The sequence below is a fragment of the Bos indicus genome, chromosome 19, assembly GCF_029378745.1.
Source record: "Bos indicus isolate NIAB-ARS_2022 breed Sahiwal x Tharparkar chromosome 19, NIAB-ARS_B.indTharparkar_mat_pri_1.0, whole genome shotgun sequence".
Lineage (NCBI taxonomy): Eukaryota > Metazoa > Chordata > Mammalia > Artiodactyla > Bovidae > Bos > Bos indicus.
This window is the reverse complement of record NC_091778.1, coordinates 33,450,413-33,471,818: the sequence shown is the minus strand read 5'-3', so window position 1 is coordinate 33,471,818 and position 21,406 is coordinate 33,450,413. Positions and strand designations below refer to the sequence as shown.

General features: G+C 50.4%; 1 protein-coding gene across 1 annotated transcript in view; it reads right to left on the bottom strand.

Moving 5' to 3' along the window:
* The window catches only part of LOC109574448 (heparan sulfate glucosamine 3-O-sulfotransferase 3B1), a 43,514-nt gene extending 22,882 nt beyond the window's left edge, over positions 1-20,632 (bottom strand). Inside the window, exon 1 of the mRNA XM_019982471.2 lies at positions 19,678-20,632. Coding sequence (XP_019838030.2) covers positions 19,678-20,225 — 548 coding nt within the window. The 5' untranslated portion in view covers positions 20,226-20,632. The remainder of the gene's footprint in view (positions 1-19,677) is intronic.
* Positions 20,633-21,406: the final 774 nt, after the last annotated feature.

Here is a 21,406-nt window from a genome sequence, read left to right as displayed (position 1 = left end):
CACTCAGCATAATACCCTCCAGGGTCATCCAAGTTGTTGCAAATGGCAGAATTTCATTCTTCTTTACAGCTGAGTAATATTCCATTGTATACGTACATACCACATCTCCTTAAGCTGTCTCCATGAATGTGTAATTCTGAGAGATTTCTTTATGAGATAAATACAGTGTCTCTCCAGAAAAGGACCCCTTTTCCTGGGGCCCCTCTTCCTCTGAAGAGAGAGGGTTCTCCTCTCACTCGGGTCAGAAATGGGGCTTATTAATTATCATTACAGAATGTTACCCTTGCTGCCTGCAAAACAGGCATGCGAATCTCAGAGTCATGCCCTCAGAGCAGAGTGCTCCCACTTTTAGGGGTTGCAGAGAATCTGGGGAAAGGGCTGTGTTCTCTGGAATCTCTAAGATCTCACATGCTGCGCAGTGAGGCCAAGAAAGAAAAAAATCTCTCAAAATTCCAGCGTTCTGCAGGGGAAAAAACACTTGCCCCAAATCCTAAGACCAACCTCAAAGACCAAAATGGTTCTATACGGCTCGCCCAGAAGGCTCTGCTCCCCACTCTGCTGGGGACAAGGAAAGAACCAGGATTGCGCACAAGGTGTTTTCAGGTACCACAGACAGAGGCTGCATCCACTCTGCTCTCCTTCTTCTCTTTAAACATACCAGGTGCAGAAGGCAAAGCGAGCTGGTTCTAAATGTCCAGAGGCCAGAAGTCATGGCTCAATCCATCTTTAGAAGCGGGGAGATACACAAAGCTGTGCCAGGCTGAACAAGTCTCTCCAACCAAGAAAAACAGGCTGATAAATTAGTTCTGTGAAGCCACAGAGCAGAGCCCCCAAGAATCAACTCAATAGGCTGCCTCCTCTTCTAGCTCATTAACTATTTGAGATTACCATCATGTGGGGAGTCGCTTCTCGGCTGGAAATTAAATTAGCCTGGCTATAAACCAGGAATGTCGAGTGGAAAGTATCTGATGAGCCATCCTGGGGAAAAAAAACTCCACCACCCAACACCATCCCCCAAGCAGCTTACTCCCACCCTCCAAGCTGGGCCCCTCAGTGCAGCGTCTCTTCTGAACGATGAGGAAAACAACACAGCCAAAGGGGCAAGACTACTTTCTTGGTTTTGATTTTCAGAGAAAAGCACAGTTCACCAGGGCCGCTCCTAGTGAAATAACCAAAGAGGTGGCTTCATGAGACGAAATGGTCAGGAATGTGGCATTCAGAAAGAGACAGAGTAACAAGTGTTCAGATTAGAAAGAAAGATTAGAAAGAAAGGAGAGGGTGAGGAGGGAGAGGATAAACACATAACACACAACTAGCATCCTTGGGGATGCTCCATGCACAGTCGTCTGCCCAGTGAGGGGGCAGCAGGTCCTGCCTGCACCTTCACGACAGGTGTGTGCTTGCAAAGCCACCTCATAATTACCAGGTTTGGCATTTTGGCGCTGGCAGCCGGGTCCGCGCAGATCCTAAGATTTCAGGAACCAGCCTCTGCAGGGCTGTTCCTGCCGCGGGTCCGTGAGCCGAGAAGTAGAATTTCTAATTACACGGCTTTGGGCTTTACCCTAATGACAGGATCCATCCAGGCAGGCAAAAAGCACGCAGCTAAGAGGATATAGGTCTTCGAGCTCATCCTGAGAGGCTCCTAACGCTTGCCTTTTTTTTTTCTGGATGGCATCTTCTCTGATCACCAGCAAAACAATTCCTGTTTCATACTATTCAGTGGCACCTTGTAAATACCTCTTCCAAGCTGAAATACTTGACAGAGAGGAAAAGAAAGATGCATGATAAACTGCATTAGTTGCCCCCTGATTGTTAAAGGCTCGCTCACCCAAGACCTCAGTCCCCTTGATGCTATTTTCCTCGCCTTCCTTTCTTTTCTGCTGGTCCTTCCCTCATCCACGATGCTTTTTCACACAAACCTCATTGCCTTTTCATGTGTGTTCCTTCTGCCAAGAAGACCTCCTTCCTTACTTGGTCTGCACACGAACTCCTATTCATCCATCAAACCCCCCACCAAAATCCTCCTCTCTGAAGCCTTTCCAGGGACGCTCCTTCCCCACTTAGATTTAATCAGTCCTCCTTCTGCAATATTTCTTTGCCTTGAGCATCCTTCTCTTTTTGCCTGCATTACACATGACTGTATTTAGCCACCTCACCCCCTGCCTTTGCTCGCACACTCTATACCCAATATCCACATCATAGGCTAAGCCCTGTCCCCGCCCTCATTTACAGAGACCCCAATGGGCACCACTTCACACTAAGAACAAGGCTAAGAACACAGACAGCTTCCTCTCTGCCCCTAACCTGCCCTCTTTCTTTGATCTCTGATCACAGTGGCTGCTCACAGGGGCCTGCTCTTGTGGGCAGGGACCTTAGATCCTTTCTCTTCCTTCAGGTCTCTTCCCACCATCACCCCTTTAAAAAGGCCTAAAATAGCCCTTTTCTCCCATCATCCTCTCCCCCACAACTCTCCATCCCCTCTCTCTGTTTTATGTCTCTTCATGGCTCCTAATCACCGCAGGGGATCTTCTATTTCTGGTAGTTTGCTTGCGTATCGGTCTCTCGCCCATCTCCCTAGTAAATAAAATGTAAGCGACAGGAGGGCAGGATCAATGCTGACAAAATAGGCAATCAATAATATTTGTGAGATCAATAAGTGGCTGCATCCACAGAGCCTGGCACAGAATAGCTGCTCAGTAAATTAATAAAATCAATCTGCAACTAAAAGGAAAAAAGCTTACATCTGTGGCCATTCTAACCCAGGGACACCACAAGCTAAGTGAAACCAACTGGATTTGTCCGCAATTCTCCGTCCCCATAGCTGGTTTTCAAACGACACAGGCCACAGGGTTTGTGCTGTTGTTCTTCGGTCGCCAAGTCATGTCTGACTCTCTGCAACCACGTCGACTGCAGCACTGCTGGCTCCCCTGTCCTTCACTATCTCCCGAAGCCTGCGCAAATTCATGTCCATCAACTCAGTGATGCCATCCAACCATCTCAGCCTCTGTTGCCCCTTCTCTTCCTGTCCTCAATCTTCCCCAGCATCAGGGTCTTTTCCAGTGAGTCAGTTCTTTGCATCAGTGGGCCAAAGTATTGGAGCTTCAGCTTCAGCATCAGATTTGTGGAGATACCCCTAATGCCTACCACCCCTAGGTGGTCCTCTCGAGAGATTTCACTGAGGAGAAAGAAGCCAAAGGATTTTAGAGTCGAGACAGAACAGCCCCAAATCTAAATTAGAATGCAATCGACAAGCAACCAGCAGTCGGCAGATCCTTCAGGGAGGTCACGTGCTATAGATGAGTGGGGCTGAACCCGAATGGTGCTGTCACCCGAGAATTATCTTTACCTGCTGCCCAGACCACAGCTGCCCACTAGCGCCGGGTCCACAGCTCCAGCATTTGGGACCTGCCTCCCATCTGCCACAACTAGGGGGTGAGCAACCATGGAGGATACACGCCTTAGGTGCCAAGCCCTGGCACTTCCCATCCCCAAATGCAGAGTCCCCCAAAGACACCATCTGGGGTAGGTCCTCAAAACAAATGCAAGCTTGAGTCTCGAGGAAACTGGGACTCATTCTCCCTCCTGCACAAATGCTCCTTTAACAGAACACACACACACAAAAGCCACAGGCCTGTTCCCTACTTCTGTTTCCAGCTGGGACTGTAAGAAAACAACCCTAAAAATAACCACGAGTGACAGAACATCCCCCTGGAGGGGACGGATGGAGAGAGACGGGGCCGGTGCACAGGGTCCGACACTGGTCACATGTGCAGCCCCCTTACCCAGAGCCCCTGGCCAGACTCTCCTGGATCCACCCCTTGACCTCTGGCTCTGGTTCTTCTAAACTGAAATAGTCTCTGGATCAGGGAAATGCAATTCTAAGCCAGGCTTGACCAATAACTCCCATCACTTTTATAAGCCAACATGGGCCACTCCCAAGCTTAACTGAGTTCCTTCATGGTAAGTGGTGGGAATAGGACTGTATCACTCTGGGAACTCTGGAAACCAGGAGCCCAGAGTGCTCCTCTCGGATCTGCCCAGGTTCTGAGGCAATGGCCAGGGTTAGCCCTACCCAGCAGGGCCAGGGAGCAGGGGCAACGTGGCATTCTCCCCTGGCTTTCTCTGCTTGCTCAGAATCTCACCCCAGAGGGATGACGGGGCTGCCCCCGCTGCAGAACCGGGGACCAGAGGAGGGGGCGGGCGGTCCTGCCTGTGGGCTGCCATCTGTTCCTTCCCCACATCTGCAGCCCAGTTGGGACTTGGGAAGAAGGGCTGTCTTTCCCCCACAGCCCTTTGGGACAGTCACCCAAGTCCCCAGAGACGAATGCTGGGTTCTGTCCCTGCTCCTGACCACCACGGAGACACAGACTCCTCCTGGAATTCCAAGAGCCTCGCACAAACCATCCAGTGGGGTTGCGTGTTGTCCACCCAGAAAACCATCCATATACATTTCTTGCTTTCTCTGCCTTGGAAAGACCACATCATTTCATTTTCCTTAAAAATACATTCATATGATTCATGCATAATTTGTAAAAAGTCTGAATTTCTTCAGTATGGGAGGCTCTGCTCACCCCAAAATCTCCCAGTGAGTTGAAGGCCTAGCTTCAAGATAACATTCTGCCTCTGAGCCGGCTTCCTGCACCCTCTCCCCATCCCCAACATGTCCATATCACTCAACCAGGCCTTGCTCTGGGCCTCTGGGCCTTTTCCACAGAGCGGCTCTACCCTGAATGCTTTCTGGGATAATCAGCCAGCAAACTCCTATGCATACATCAAAGCTCAACTCAACGGTGACCTCTCCTTTGGGCCCCCTTCTCTCCGCTCCTCTGGCATTTCTCATTTTGTCCTATATTATCTATCACTATGGCCCATTGCATAAGACTGTGAGCTCCCCGAAGTGACTGACAACAGTTTAACATCTAATTTTTCCAAGTACTTTCACACCACTTGGCCCATCGTTGTTCCAAACCGTCTGGAGGATGCAATCAAATCACGAGGGAAGTCCCATTAGGATGGCCACCCAGACACTCCGATCATGACTTGGCAGGAAGGCTGTGTCGTTACTGCCTGATGCTCACAGTCCCATGGAAAGAGAAGGTGGGTATTAAGTGTCCCGGTAAAAGATACGTAACTTTATAGGAAAGGAAGTGTGATAAGAGTGAAAAGCTAGTCAAGAATACACCATTGAGGACCCCACTATGGTGTGAAACTGTTCACCTCCAGACCGTGGGAAATGCCCTAGCCAGACTCCTCCCCCACCTCCAGGCGGGGTGGGGGGGCCATGCACACAGGCACTCGGATTTCACCCAAGACGAGGAGGGGTCCTTGCTAAGTGCATCAGGAGATAACAAGGTCATTGGAGCAAGCAGAGTGCATGAAGGGAAATGCAGATCCACCCTCCTGTAACTCAAGGTTTGCACCAACAGGGAAACGAATCCCCATCTCACTCCATAAAAGGTCCCACTCATCTCCCTTGCCAGCGACACCCAATCTGAAAGTTTCCTTCGTTTCCAGTGCTGGGACACCAAAGAAGACTTCTAAGTGTCCCCCCCTTGGCCCTGACACAAAGAAGGGAAAATGCATGTTAAGAAAAAAAGGCTATTGGCTTTGTTTGCGGCTCAAGGCTGCCAGTGTTTCCACCTGGCCCTGCGGTTACTTCTCAGGCTTCTGTGCGGGGAGAGCAGTCAGCCTGGGGTGATGACAACACAGATGGAGACCATGGGGGCGACCCTGGACCAGGCAGGGTGCAAAACAGCCTCGCCCCTTTGCCCAGAATCATCAGACATCCTGCTCTGTATAAATAGCACAGAGACGAGCCCTTACCTTTGAAAACAGACATCATAAGCTTCTTGGAAAGCTGAGCCGGCAATTAGCCCGCCGAGGGCACAGCGATGGAAGCTGGCGAAAGAAGCTGGTGGCCAGATCCGACTGTGAGACAATAAGGAACAGTGTGGACTGTGTTCAAGGGAGAGACAGATGCATGCCCCACCCCAGTTCACAGACCCAGCTGTTCTCCAGCTCCAGCCAGCTGCTGCCGTGAGGATGGCAAGCCCAAAACTGTCAGATCCCTCATCAAAAACAGAAAACTGGGGGTGGGAGGATAGACTGGGAGTTTGGAATTGATATGTACACACTGCTATATTTATTTTTCTAAAGGGAAGGGGTTTTGGGGGGGGCGTTGTTTTGGCTGTGCTGGGTCTTCATTGCTGTGCGTGGGCTTTCTCTAGTTGTGGCGAGCGGGGGCTACTCTATAATTGGGGTGCATGGGCTTCTCACTGCAGTGCCTTCTCTTGTTGCAGAGAATCAGTTCTAAGCACATGGGCTTAACCACCCTGCAGCATGTGGGATCTTCCTGGACCAGGGATTGAACCCATGTTCCCTGCATTAGCAGGTGGATTCTTAACCACTGGACCACCAGGGAAGTCCCACATTGCTATATTTAAAATAGATAACCAAAAGACCTAGTGTATATCACAGGGAACTCTGTTCAATACTGTGTAATAACCTAAATGGGAAAAGAATTTGGAAAAGAATAGATACATGTATAACTGAATCACTGTGTATACCTGAAACTAACACAGCATTGTTAATCAACTATGCTCCAATATAAAGTAAAAATTAAAAGAACAGAAAATCTGCATTTGTATGTGCAATCTCCAAATCTGTCAATATCGGCAATAAATTTGCATGTTTTTAAAACACTATAAATATTGCTGACAAAGGTCTGTATAGTCAAAGTTACGCTTTTTCCGGTAGTCATGTATGGATGTGAGAGTTGGACTATAAAGAAGGCTGAGTGCTGAAGAATTGATGCTTTTGAACTGCAGTTTAGAGAAGACTCTTGAGAGTTCCTTGGACAGCAAGGAGATCAAACCAGTCAATCCTAAAGGAAATCAGTCCTGAATACTCATTGGAAGGACTGATGCTGAAGCTGAAACTCCAATACTTTGGCCACCTGATGTGAAGAACTGACTCAATGGAAAAGACCTGATGCTGTGAAAGATTGACGACAAGAGGAGAAGGGGATGACAGAGGATGAGATGGTTGGATGGCATCACCGACTCAACAGGCATGAGTTTGAGTAAGTTCCAGGAGTTCGTGATGGACAGGGAAGCCCGGCGTACTGCAGTCCATGGGGTCAGAAAGAGCTGGACATGACTGAGCAACTGAACTGAACTGATAAATATTCATTCAAGCATTTCATTTAAGTCCATCAACAGGTGAACCAATCAGTAGTGGTAAGAGGTAGGACAGTGGTCATCCCTGGTACAGGAACAGTGTCCAGAAGGGAGTATGGATATGGCCCTGGGGACTCTGGAACCACTATTACACAGGGATGTGGCTTGTGAAAATTCATCAGGGTGCACACTTAACAATCGGTACACTTTTTCGTAGGCATATGAATAAAAGTTACCAAAGAAATACATATATATGTATATATGCGTGTGCTAAGTTGCTTCAGTCATGTCCAATTCTTTGAGATCCCAGAGACTATAGCCCCCCAGCCTCCTCTCTCCATGGGGATCCTCCAGACAAGAATACTTGAGTGGGTGGTCATGCCCTCCTCCAGGGGATCTTCCCGACCCAGGGATCAATCCCATGTCTACTGTGGCTCCTGCATTGGCAGGTGGATTCTTTACTACTAAAGCCACCTGGCAAGCCTAAGTATATATATGTATATATACACATATATATAGGTCAGATATACAGATAAAATTTATTTTCTTTAAATATTATTTTCTTCAAATAATACGGAAAAGAGTACACTTCCTGGAAACAATGGAGGGCCGTTTTGGATAAAGTATACAGGAATCAAGGCCACGCAGAGAGGTAGCTGAAACAGCAGAATTCCTTCAGGTGCTTCAATTTCTATACAGTTTCTCCCAGTGTTGGGGTCGGGGTGAGATGTGTTGACAGGTGCTCGCAGGCAGAGGATGTCATTCAGAAGGATCGATGCACATGGTGGTTCTGGCATGGGTCAGGGGTGGTGACAGCAGGGCTAATGACCTGAAGAGTAAGGTCCGAGTTCTTGGTGGAGGGTAGGAACTCCATGGGCCAGGGCTGCTCAGGGGGAAGACCTTCTCCTGCCAGCTACTGGGGATGATACACAACAGGGAGTGTACAGAGCGGGGGCAAGGGCGGTTAGGTGTCAGATGATGAGGTAGCAGAAGATCGCAGAGGGTTTCAGTGTCATGAGAACTAAGAACCTGAGTGTCCTGCTCGTGGTGGGCAGCTTCCGGGAACAGGTGAGAGAAAGAGATGGGCTGGCGAATGGGGATATGGAGGGGGGCTGAGGTCAGAAAAGGAGCATCAGAGATACAGATCTTATCTCGGAAGGGCATGGGGGATGACGCCAGAGGCTGGGGTCAGTGTAGGGGTGACATGCATGAAAACCACCAGCACCCATGCTGAGACTGAGCATAAATTGGGGCAGAAAAAGAGGAAAAAAATATAATCCTGGGGACACTTTAATATAGAAAAGCCTGTGTTTGGGGTGGGGTGGGTAGAAAGAAACAACAAAGGACAGGGCTTAATCTGCTCCAGAAGGAATGTCCTGTTGCATTTCAGCCCGGGAGAGAAGCTCCTAGTTGTGGAGTTTGAAGGGCCCTCAGGAAGGCCTTGAGTTCAAGGGGCTGAGCCACCTACAGACACAGGTGGATGGCAGTGGTCATCTCTGTGAGTGCCCCTTTCCTCCTCTGCAGACTAGGGGAACTCACACAAGAAACAGGCTGCTAAGATGAAACAGGCTCCAGCCGCTGGCTGGCACACAGCATGCCTGGCTTGCTAAAGAGGAGCTGTTTTCTATCCCTACTGTGTCACCTAGTAACTGACATCCCCTCTCCTTCCTTCTTCTCAGCTTTCTCTGGAACATCCCCAGAAAAGTGAAATACAAAATCACATTTCTTAATTTTCACTATTTTATTGCACACTCCTTTGTCTCCTTCCAATGGTTTTTAGATGTATTAATGGTTTTTGTCCTGAACTTGCTCTGACACCTCTTTGAATCTGTAGATTTTAGTTCACTGATGAACACAGGCCCCTCAAGGACAAGCTCATGTCTCTTGATCTTCCCTGGGACTTCAAGTGCTGCCTAGGAGAACCCTTGATAAAAGGAAGTGCTCAAACAGGGCATTTTAAGGGCACTGATACAGTTCTGCTGTTGTTCAGTCACTAAGTCCTGTCCGACTCTTTGCGACCCCATGGATTGCACCACACCAGGGCTTCCCTGTCCTTCACTATCTCCCGGAGTTTGCTCAAACTCATGTCCATTGATGCTGTTGTGTATGACACACTAAAGATGGATAATTGTCATTATATACTTGTCAAAACCCATAAAATCATCTGTGTAACATCAGATGTGAATCCTGATGCAAACTAAGGATTTTGGACGATGGTGGTTCATCAGTGGGAAAAAAAGTGCAACTCTGGGGCTGCAGGTTGATGGTGGGTGGAGTGTGTGGTACTTGTGAGAGGCAGGGTGTATACAGTGTTTTCACTCAATTTCGCTGTGAATATAAAACTGCTCTAAAAAATAAAGACTATGTATATGTTTTTAAAAGGAAATACTCAATCAGGACTTCCCTGGTGGTCCAACAGTTAAGTCCACACTTGCACAGCAGGGGGCATGGGTTCAATCCCTAGTCAGGGAACTAAGATCTCACATGCCACACAGTATGGCAAATAAACAAATAAATAAATGCAAGCTCTCTCTATATATATATAAAGTAAGCACAGTGGCTCAGTGGTAAAGAATCCGTCTGCTAATGCAGGAAATGAGGCTGGAGCCGCAGGTTCAATCTGGAATATCATCTGGAATAGGAAATAGCAACCCACTCCAGGATTCTTGCCTAAGAAATGCCTTGGGCAGAGGAGCCTAGTTGGCTACAGTCTATGGGGTCGAAAAGAGTCAGACACAAGTTAGCAACTAAACAACAACAACGAAGTAAGTGTTTGCTGGGTAAGCTTTTTTTTAAGGTACACATAATTTATAAGAATGTATTATTCATTGACTAGCAATGTAGTGCATGCTCATTCATGTCCGACTCTTTTCGACCCTGTGGACTGTAAGCCCACCTGGCTCCTCTGTCCATGTAATTTTCCAGGCAAGAATACTGGAGTGGATTGCCATTTCCTTTTCCAGGGAAATGAGCTTCTCTAGTGGCTCAGGGAGTAAAGCGTCTGCCTGCAGTGCAGGTAGACCTGGGTTCAATCCCTGGGTCAGGAAGACCCTCTGGAGGAGGAAATGGCAGCCCACTCCAGTACCTTTGCCCGGAAAATCCCATGGACCAAGAGCCGGGTAGGCTATAGTCCATGGGGTTGCAAAGAGTCAGACACAACTGAGTGACTTCACTTTTTACTTTCCCTTTCCAGGGGATCTTTCCAACCCAGGGATCAAACCCGCATCTCTTGTGTCTCCTGCATTAGCAGGCAGATTCTTTACCACAAGTTCCACCTGGGAAGCCCTCATTGACGATAGAAAAAGACTTAAAAGGGTCACCTTTCCCTTCTTCCAATCAGCATTTCAAGTCCATGACAATGTGAGGAGAGTTCCTTCCCTTGCTCTCCTACCCCAGATCACACACACATACTTGGGCATCTATAAATGCTCTTTGCTGGGACAGGATGTTTATTTCTTTGTGGATCTGTGTTAACTGCAGCACCAGCACACGCTAAGTGCCTGGAGAATGAAACAGTCAGAGGAAGGACCAGCATTCGAGTGGAATGGCTGGGCATGCTGAGCCAGGGTGCATTTCCAGTCAGAAGGGGAGGGTTTCCAGCCAGAAGGAGGAGGACTAGTAGGGAGAGACCTTTTAGCTGGGGATGAGGGAGATGCACCTGGAGTGATCTGGAGGTTACCTTTCTCTGTCAGCTGGGTGTGTGGTCTCCCTCAGGGAGATTACTTTAATGTGCACGTGGGCGAAGTCCTGTGTTCCTTCAGCATCTCCTGTGGCAGTAAGCAATGTCCTAAATGAGTCCCTGCACTTTTAGGACAGGTCATCTCCTGCACCGCTGAATAAACTTTCAGGACAAAGCTGTGTGTGCTCAGTGTCTGTGTCTGACTCTTTGCGACCTCATGGGGTGTAGCCCACTAGCTCCTCTGTCCATGAAATCTTCCAGGCAAGAATACTGGAGTAGGTTGTCATTTCCTTTTCCAAGGGAACTTCCTGACCCGTATCTCTTACATCTCCTGCATTGGCAGACGGATTTTTTACCAACTGCATGCCACGTGAGAAAGCCAAGGCTGCCCTCATCCAAACCCACAGCAGAATTCTCAGCGCCACCGTGTAAAGCTCATCCCGAGAGAAGCTCAGATTCTGCCTGAAAAAGGTCAGCTTATTAGTGCGGGCCCCCTGGCCCCCGCTCTCCAGATGCCCGCCAGTGTGGCTGGAGGAGCAGAAAGGCAGCTTCCAGGCTGCCGGTGAAGACATTCCTTCCCCTTAGAGGCAGGGGCAGCTGCAGGCTGAGGGTAAGGGGCAAAGAGACCAAGGGCGCCCGGGACAGCGTGTCCCTGAGGACCCCAAGAGCGCCGTGGGGATGGGCTGGGGAGGACGGGCCCTGACCTCAGGCCAGCAGAGACCCACGATTGGTAAGGGGGCTGAGAATTACTGGGTTTTCCTTGCCCTCCTCTCCTGTCCTTTGGAGTCTTCTCCATCTCTTCATCCTGTCACTTAAAGGGTCACATTATAGGAATGAACCTATTTTTGGTTTTCTATTTGCTGAACTGCATTTTAAATATCCCTTATAGAAGTCAATGAACTGAGAATTACATATTTCATCCCCAGTGCACCCCATCCCACCCCCAAAAGAGAAAGGTGAGGAGTGGTGGTGAGAAGAAAGCAAAGAACCATGCAGGTTGAAAATGGTCCCACTCTCTTCCCCACCCACAGTAAGGCCCGAAAAAGACAAAGCTTCCACACCCAGATCTACAGAATTCATTCATTCAGACGCACGTCCGACACCGCGGACAATGGAAAGGCAGACTCAGACTCCGGCGTCCTCACTGCTCCACCCAACAGAGGCAAACGTTCAAAGAGACACAGATCAGCAGAAAAGCCCAGTTGGTAAAGCGGCTCACAGCATCCGCGAAGCTCGCGGGAAGGATGCGCAGCAGCTAGAAGCCCGGCCCCGCCGCGGGCGGGCCCGCCCCACTCTGGGCGGGGCCACCCCTAAGACGGGCTACCATTGGCCTCCCGGCTCCTGCTCGGGCCAATCAGCGTGGGGCCAGGCCCGCCGGCACCACCCACTGCGAGCGCGGGATGCTTGACCCAGCTGCGCCCAACAGGTGAAGCCCGAGCGCGGCGTGTCGGCTGGTCACGTGGCCGCGGCAGGCGACCCGCTGGGCCGAGGGGCAGCCGGGCCGCGGGCCCCGCCCCCGACACGAGGCGGCGCCGCCATCTGCTTCCTCCGACCAGATGCGGGGGTCCCACGCGACCCAGGGGCCGTGCGCTCTAGTACCCGAGGCCAGCCGGCCAAGGAGCCGCGTTTCGCGCCCTTGACTGCACCTCGCCCACCCCCTCTAGATCCGGGGGCTCCGCGCAAACACCCCTATGGCTGCCAGAGAGCACACACGTGGCCTGTCGGGCCTGCTGGGACTTGTTGGCCACTTCTGTCACCGGACCCTCCCTCCCGCCCCCATTCCTTAAGTCGAGTGTGCGTGAAAAATCTTATCTTCCCAATGTATATGTACCTTTTTTCCTTCCACTCTCCATTTGTTGCCCCAAGCTTCATGTTGCCTAGAACTATCTTTCCAAGTTTTGTGAGTTTCTAAGCGACTATAATCTTGTTAAGTATTGTGTGGCAAAGATCTGGGGGGGGGGGGGGGGGGGGCGGGGAGAACAACAGGAATTCTGGATCATGTGCCCCTAAGTTGCTTGATGAACGCATATGGCATCATTCATATCTACTCAAAGGGTAGTTTAAAAGAAGTGACCCCTTGGCAATAAATAGTCTAGCTTGGGCTGAAATGCAGTGTACAAAAATTAGAGCCTTAACACATTTGCCATAGTTAGGACAAAAATATTTTTGTGCCAAGAGTTTATCTGTTCTGTTAACAACTTAAAGTCACAGCAAATTCTTGTCCACACACACACACACATACACACAGACACACTTTTAAAATGCAACAGAAGATATAAATGCCTTGCTGGCAGTACTCTTTATGCAAGTTCTCTCTCCAGACCTGGACTCATAATTTTTAAAAGCAGCTCTCTTTGGGAGGCAATAAAGTGCACTTCAGCTTTGCGATTTAAATATGCTTCATACTTGACACAGTGAAGCACAATTTTTTAATACCCCAGTAAACTTAGGCTACTTTTAGTATTTTTCAAGTCACAAAACAGGTATTTAAGGGAAGAATTTCAGATATAAAGGAAACCAGTATCACTCTTATCGCCATACTGAGAAAATTAATGGGGGATTTTATTAGCATTAGATGTATTTTCACAGTCTTTTGGCTGGAATGAAAATTATTTATTAACATATCAGTAAGCTGGTAATTGCTCCTCACATCCTAAACTTTTCCCCAAATCTAAAATCTGAAAGAAAAAGCAACATACGCTAATATTAGTTTTATTTGATGTTAGTTTTATTTTGGTATAGTTTGAGGAGAATAGGCGAGTTCTAACAAGGTCATCTTTTAAATATATATATATATATATATATATATATATATATATTTTAAAGTTTTAAGTTCTATTCCCAAAGAGTTTTCAAAGATATCAGTATCTTATTTCTTTTTGGTCATGGTAATGTTTTCATTTGAGGTAGGCAGCATATTGTATTCATTACCCTTGAAAATATGCCACATACTTGGGGAATTCATTTTGCTGGGATGCCTGACTATCCCAACAGCTTAGCACTGAAATTTCCCTTACTCTCTGGAATCACTGATTGTTAAAAGAGAGAAGTAAGTAGCACCCTATTTGGGAACTAAGTCTATTCACAGCAAAAGAAGTGCTCATTATGCTGTGCCTTGAGACTGGACATTTTGTGTTTCTGTCAATCAACTTAATTTCCATGTTCATAGAATTGAGAGCATAAAGTATTCAAAAACTACTGATATAGAAAGCCATGGGCAGGCAGCCCTGGTCATGTATTTCAGTCGTGAAGCTTCAAATAAATGCTTTTTTTTTTTTTAATTCTTGGTGTGCTTTTAATTCTAAATAATTTTGGTGATTCAAAGAGTCATCTCATATAATCAGAAAACCTTATGTCCTACAACATTTTCAACAAAACAGTATATCAGCATATATATCTGGAGTGAGGTTTTTGTGACATATTGATTTTTCAAACTATCAAAAGTTTTTCGTCAGACAAAACATAACAACAGCAAAGCAGGAAAAAAAAACCCAGAAGCTTGTGATGGGTTACTTTAAAAAATATCTAGCAATAAATATAACTTTAGCTGGGAAAAATATCTTTTATAATATAAAATATATTTATATTATAAAAGATAAATATTTATAAATAGTAGTCTACATTAAGTTGAAAAATTTCAATAATCTGGCTCCATTAAAAAAGCAAAATCTAGTTTAGTAGCTTAGTCAAATTGCAGTATTCTATTTTGATACATATTTTTAATAATGTGGGTTGCAACCTGATTTTTTAGAGACGAGTTCAATAATAGCGTATCATTTGGAAAATAATAAGTGTAATTTAATTCATGAACTTCAGCATTTTATTTACCTAAAACAAATAGGTTGCTATTTAATATTGACTATTTTATTAACTCAGAGCATCTGGGAAAACACTTATGATTAGGTTAATTTATGTTATATTTTCCCCTCAACTTGTAAAAGATTAATCAACCATTTTATGGTCTAATTTAGGTGCCTAATTGAAAACAGAATCCAACACATGCTACACTGTCTTGCTAATAAATCTTGACAGCTTTGTAACAAGATGGTTTGTATTTCAAATTGTTGCATATAAATGTAGATTTTTGATCTTCACTCAGCAGCTTGAAGTGAGCTGCATATTTGATTTAAATTGGAATGAAAAAACACAGTTACTTCAAAAAGATTATCCCCAATCAGGTCTTATCTTAAAGTTCGCTTAGGGAAGACAGAAACAGTCTTTGCCACCAAGTTTCTGAAAACAGACTAGATAAAGAGGGGAGAAATTAGTTTTCTCAGCATTTGTTAAATTTAAAATGTAGGGAAAGTTGCTATTTTCAGGTATAAGCTTTCCAGACAGAGATTTCTGAAGTTACTGGGTTTTAGATTCTAATACTAAAGCACTCTACTCAAAATGGTAATGGTCTTCTGGCTAAGAAGTCCACATTTTCAGTCTTGATTTGAAGCACTGCACATTTTTAAATGAATAAATTCATTCCAGGAGTTTCTGGAACATCTCCTTTAACCCTGTGTTCTCCCACGTCTCCCAGCCTTAAAAGAGGACAAATGGAGGAGAATAAACTTTCTCTCAGTGGGGACACTTGCCATGTTTACTCCGTCTTTATGTTTGGGGATATTTGTGTCATGTTAGTGACTCCATTGATTCTCACTGTCTGGTGCAGGCAGAGAAAGGAAACTGCCCCGGTGATGTAATTACCCTCACTTGGTTATAAACCAACTTTGGATGTCCTTACTGTTACTATCCTGTTCTGGAGCTGGTCTTCTTTTACGCTGAATGACAAAGTGAGCAACCCTCGTTGAGGTCACTGGAGGTACAAAAGAAAACTCAAACCCTTTAAAAAAAAAACAACTCAGCAACTCAGTTATGAATTCATCATATATGACCAATATCACGTTTTGTCACTTAAGCAAGGGAGAATGGCACAGTGACCTCTGGAGCAGGACTCCCTGGGTTGGTGTTATCAGCTTTGCCACTTTCTAGCTGTGAGACCTCAGGCCAGTGTCTTAACCTCTCTGTGCCTGTGTTTCCTCATCTGCAAAAGTACAGGCTTCCCAAGATCATGATGAGGATTAAATTTGCTAATCCTGTAAAACCTGAAACAGTTCCTGGCACATAGGGAAAACATTCAGTAAGTGTTAGCTGCCAACCTTACTAAACTACACACACTGCACTTTTTTTTTTGTGGCCACAGCATTAAAATGTCAGTTTAGTTTTTATAGCCAAACATGGAAAGAACAGTCAAGGTGGAAAGTCTAAGGAATATTTCCATATATTCAAAAAAAAAAAAAATAGTTACACCATATTTGGCTAACTTAAATCCCAAACTGAGGTCATTCAAATTTGTGACAATCTACGAAACCTAAACCAAATCAAAAAGAGAAACTTATTAAATAATATATACTTAATTTTGGGCTTCCCTGGTGGCTCAGATGATAAAGAATCTGCCTGCAATACAGGAGACCTGGGTTCCATCTCTGGATCAGGAAGATTCCCTGGAGAAGGAAATAGCTACCGACTCCAGTATTCTTGCCTGGGAAAACCCATGGACAGAGGAGCCTGGAGGGTTACAGTGCATGGGGTTGCAAAGAGCCAGACAGGACTGACTGACTGTTCACAGTTTAAATCAATGTTGAAAGCCTAAATGTACTGGGTGGGTGTTTCTCCATCTTGGCAAGTGTGAGGTTCTCTTGAACCACCTGTCTCTGTTTTTCAAACACTATCACCCCCTGCAACAGAAGGTAAGGGCCAGTTTCAAGAGAAGTCCTGATAAGCCCCTCCCGTGGGATCCTCATAAGTACCTGCTAAATTTGGGAGGCCAGATTCAAGAGTAAGCTGAGTGATGAACTGGAAAAGTAAACCCAGAAGAGTTTGCATCCCCGACTAAAACAGACTCTTAGGTTGAAGGGCAGCAGTGAAGAAAGCGGTGACTGAGCACGCAGGCAGGAAAGAGGAGGCAAACTTCCCAACTTCTGGCGGAAGGCAGGTCAGCACTGCATCGCCACCACTGTGGGCTCCATCCCACCAGGATGCCGCCCGATGGTGTCTCGTTTTGCCACGTCAAAGGAACTACTATCAACTTGGGAGCCTTCAAGCAAATCTGCCCAGGCCTTGGGTTACCGGTTAGGCCCGCACCCGGGCTGTGTAGCAGTCCCTGAAACATAAGTTTCCCTCAGCCGCTCCCTCAGACACAGGCAGAATCTCCTTCTCCAACCCATGACCAATGCTGACCCTTGGATTCAACCATCCATTCTTGCCTTTGGAATGTCTTCCCTGTTTCCTATTTTCCAGCTTTGAGGATTTGTTTTAACTACTTGCTTCTGAACTGCAACGCCGGCTAATTATTATTTATACTCTTCTCCAATCCAGTGTCTGATGGCACAGACGGAGCCGAGCAGAGCTCCTCTAGCGAGCAGCAGACTGGGGCCCGCGGACAGAACTCCGCGGGGCGGGGGAAGAAGGGAGCTTGCTTCCTGGACACAGGATTTTAGGAAAAGCCTTCTGGGTTAGGCTTCTTCTCCCGGTGTGGTCTGTTTTTCAAGTTAAAACGGCCGCTTTCAAAATAATTAAGTCCACACATTTGCCCAGACATTCAGAATATTCCAAGTTAATTTAAAAGTTGTAAGTAAGCAGATGGCATTGAAAAGATTCCTTAATCCACTAACCCTGCGGCCACGCACCGCGCGGATCGAGGCAGCCCCGGAACCCAGCTTTGGGGGAGAGCTGCGACGTTTACAGTTCGCTCCTCCCGCCGCGCTCCGCGGGGTCATCGCCGCGGGCGCTGGGCCTCCGGGCCGGACAGTCCGGCCCATCAGTGTAGCCAGGTGACTGCCGGGGGATAAGGCACTTCCCGCCCTCCCCCTCTACCCCCTCCAGCCCCGAGGCCCGGCCAAGCCCCCGCGCCCCCCAAGCCCAGCCGCCCCGGGGGCCACGATGAGAGCGGCTGCAGGCGCGCGGCCAGCCTTTCCAGGGCGACTTCGTTCTTTATTCAGCATTTTGAGTCAATCAAAAGGAACGTGGCAGGTGGAGGGCGGCCGCCCAGGAGCCTGCGCGAGTCTTCCTGTGGGGATTTCCACTGCCTGCCCAGGTGCTGCTGGAACCGCCCGACATTAAGGATTCAGTTCTTTTCCTGTCAGTTCCTCCCAGTCCGGCCCCCCGGCGCGTCTCATCTCCGAAAACGCCGGACTGCCTCCGGCCTACGAAGGGTTCTACCTGGAGGGCGCTAGTAACCAGCCTGCCTGTCCCAGCCCCCGGAATCGTTATCCCCCGAGGAGGAGGCGCGGTGGTGGCTGGAATAATGACAACAATACAGTCGATGACAATAGCCGGCAATTAGCGCGGCCCCCATCTGCCAGCCAGGCACCGCACGCGCCGGCGCAGTCGCTCCTTCGCGCGCCGCCCGGAGCGCAGGTGAGGGCGCCGAGAACCCCCGCTAGCTGCCGGGGTCGGGACGAGCATCCAGGCGCCGGGCTCCAGAGCCACCATTCGCAACAACCAGTGTCCAGGGCCTGAGGACGGTGGGAAGGGTGACTGTCACGCCTGGCTAAACCTCGAGACTTGGGCAACTCCTGACAATAATAAACGTTAGGACAAAAGGGAGGGGGAGGGCGAGGCCGGGGAGAGAGCGTTTTAATCCGCTCGGCCAGCCCCCTTTTATCTTTCGAGCTCTCCCGGTCCCCAAAGAGGGGATGGGGGCAGGGATGGGGTTTGGTTTGACTCTCTTTTGTTTTCCGAAATCCCCAGCCTCTTGCAGGCTGATTGGACCTGGAGGGGTGCTGGCGAGTCGAGGGAGTTATGTTTGTGGGGGTCGGAGGCAGTGACCGGGGAGAAGGGCCGGACCCCTGGTTGGCGACGAGACTTCCCGAGACCGGAGTCTGGATCCCTTGCTCACCCCCGCCTCACCGGAAACTCAACCAACCCAACATCTCACCCCCAAAGGCTGCGGGAGGCCTTGGTAAAGAGGTCGCGATTATGACCCCCGTGGGGTGGGTGGCAATGTCCCTTTGGAGCCGCACCCATAACCCGACCCGAGAACCGAGTTTACGGAAGCCCACGCAACCCGCATTTCTCAAATCCATGCACCCATAATATTCTTTGCACCCCGGCGCTTCAAGGGCCCGCGGAGACACGCGTCCCTGCCCCGGGTCTCTCAGCGTCCGGGCCTGGGAGGCGGAAACCGGTGGGCCGTGCTCCGGGCGCCTGGAAGCCTTCAAAGCTGCGCGCCTCCCGCCGGCTGCAGTGCGCGCCTTTGCCCGACAGGGACCAGCACCGCTCCACGCGCCGCGCGCCTGCCCGCTCGCCCTCCGGAGCCCAGGCTGCCGGGCCGCGAGCGGCCTGACCCCCTTCGGAAAGTGAACGGACTCCCTGCGGCCTCCGCAGCACGGTGTAGCTCCCACCCTATCCCCATCCGGACAGCAGAAGCTGCTCTAGAAGTTGGTTTGGGTCAGAGACCGTCCCGGATCCGAGAGGAAAAATAAAACACGAGATTCGTTTGAGAGGCGGCCGCAGTTAGAGGGTTGCGCGCTTTTCTGAGCACCTTCCCAGTCGCTGGCCTCCTTCCTTGAGGAAAGATCGCAGGGCTAATCCCTACGCACCGTGGGCCGCTGAGCCTGGAGAAGTGTCTCCAGACTGGGGCGAGAGCGGAGCCCAGCGCACCCCGTAAGGCGCTGCGGGCCAGCACCGCGCGGTCGTCGCTCGGTTCCCCTTCCCGCCCGGGTGGTCCGAAGTTGTACCCCTGTCAGCTCTCCGGTGTACATGCCACGCCTGCGTCCTCTCCCCGTCAGGATCGCGGCTGGAGCCCCTGGCCCTGCCCGGGACACTCACCGGTACCAGGCGAGGCCCTTGTCGTAGCTGCGGTCGAAGAAGTGGGGCTCCGCGCCCACGGCGCGCACGTCGGGGTGCACGCGCAGGAACTCCAGCAGCGCCCGCGTGCCGCCCTTCTTCACGCCGATGATGATGGCCTGCGGCAGCTGCTTGCTCCCGGACCCGCTGAAGAAGCTAGAGATGGGGCTGGGGGAGTCCGGCGTCTCGGGGCTCTGCTCCTCCTGGCTCGCGGCGCCTTCGGCCATCTCTTCGCCCGCAGCCGACTGGGTGGCTGGCGAAGCCGGGAACGGCAGCCTCGGGGGAGACCCGTCGGGACCCGGGGCCGGCGGGGCGTGGGCGGCGCGGGACCCGGAGCCCAGAAGCAGCAGCCCGGGCGCGGCGGCGCAGGAGCCGGCGCACGAGTAGACGAGCAAGTAGAGCCAGACGCAGAGCATGGCGAACAGCAGCGCGAGCCTCCTCCTCACCGGTGGCAGGGGCGGCGGCGGCTGCGGCAGGAGCCGGCCGGGGACATCGAGGCAGGACCGGCCGCCGCTCAGGCGCTGCCCCATGCGCTGCCCGCGCGCGCGGCGAGAGGCATGGCTCAGCACATGGCGCAGGGCCCGCCGGAGCAGGGAGCGCGGCGAGAGTTCCCTGGACGCCGGGCGGTTCGGCTTATTGGCCCCGCGCGTCCGCGGTCGCCGCTGTTGCTCTGCCCCAGGTGGCTGCGGCAGCTGCACTGCCGGCGGCTTTTGACATGTTGCCGGGAGGAGCCACAACTGGAACGAAGGTCGGGTGGTGGCAACTGCCGGCCTGGGACTGCGACGCCGCGCTCGGGGCCGGCAGAGCTCCGCACTCCGGCGTTTCGACCCCTCTGGACTGTGTGCGCCGCACAGCGGCTCGCCGGGGCTGCCTCCTCACAGTCGCGTGAACCGAGCTCTGAGCGCAGCCCCGGCGCTTCCCCCGCGGAGGCTGCGAAGGAGGACTGCGCAGGAAGAGCGCCGGAGACCGAGGCAGAGTGGGCGGGCCCGGCCACCGGGAGTGATGGGTCACTCCACCTACCAGAAACCCGGAGCGCCATGCAAATCCCGCCGCTTCGCTGAGGGTTCGGCAGCCAACCAGCTCCCGGAACATGGGGGTGTGGAAAGGCTCTGGGGGCGGTGGAGAGCAATCGGGGGCTGCTGTTGGCTGAGAGACAAGGGGCGGGCCTGGAGGGGCGGAACCAGGGGCTGGTGACAGGCGCAGCTGGGAGTAAGGATGCTGGAGAGACCGCGCGTGCAGGGAAAGCACCGACCTTCCGATCGCTGCACCCCGGCGCCCGCACGCACTTCCGCACTCGTTCCCCAGGAGCCGGGCTCGGCTGCATTTGCTCCTGTGTGCGGACACGCGTCCCCATACAGATGGTTCGCGGGCGGGATGGTGGTGTGTGCGCGCGTTAGAAGTAGGGAAGGGGTGGAAGCGCAAGAGTCTGGCCGGAGATGCCCGCCCACCCTACTCCGGGACTCGGAGGGGGGCCCTTCCGGAACTGGCACGGGTTTAGGAAGTTTAAGTGGAAATCGCTGTCGAACTTTTTTCTTTTTTTAAGTCTCCTTACTGTTTGCTGGGAGTTGATCTCTCTCGGGCAGCAGGTTAACGCTATCGGTGGATGGTTAGACAGTTCCTGAGAAACTATCCTTAGGAAAAAGTCTTCCCTTGCTTCCCAAAGTGCTGGAGAAAGGTCGGGAGAAACTAACAGGGAGTTAAAGGCTGTGGG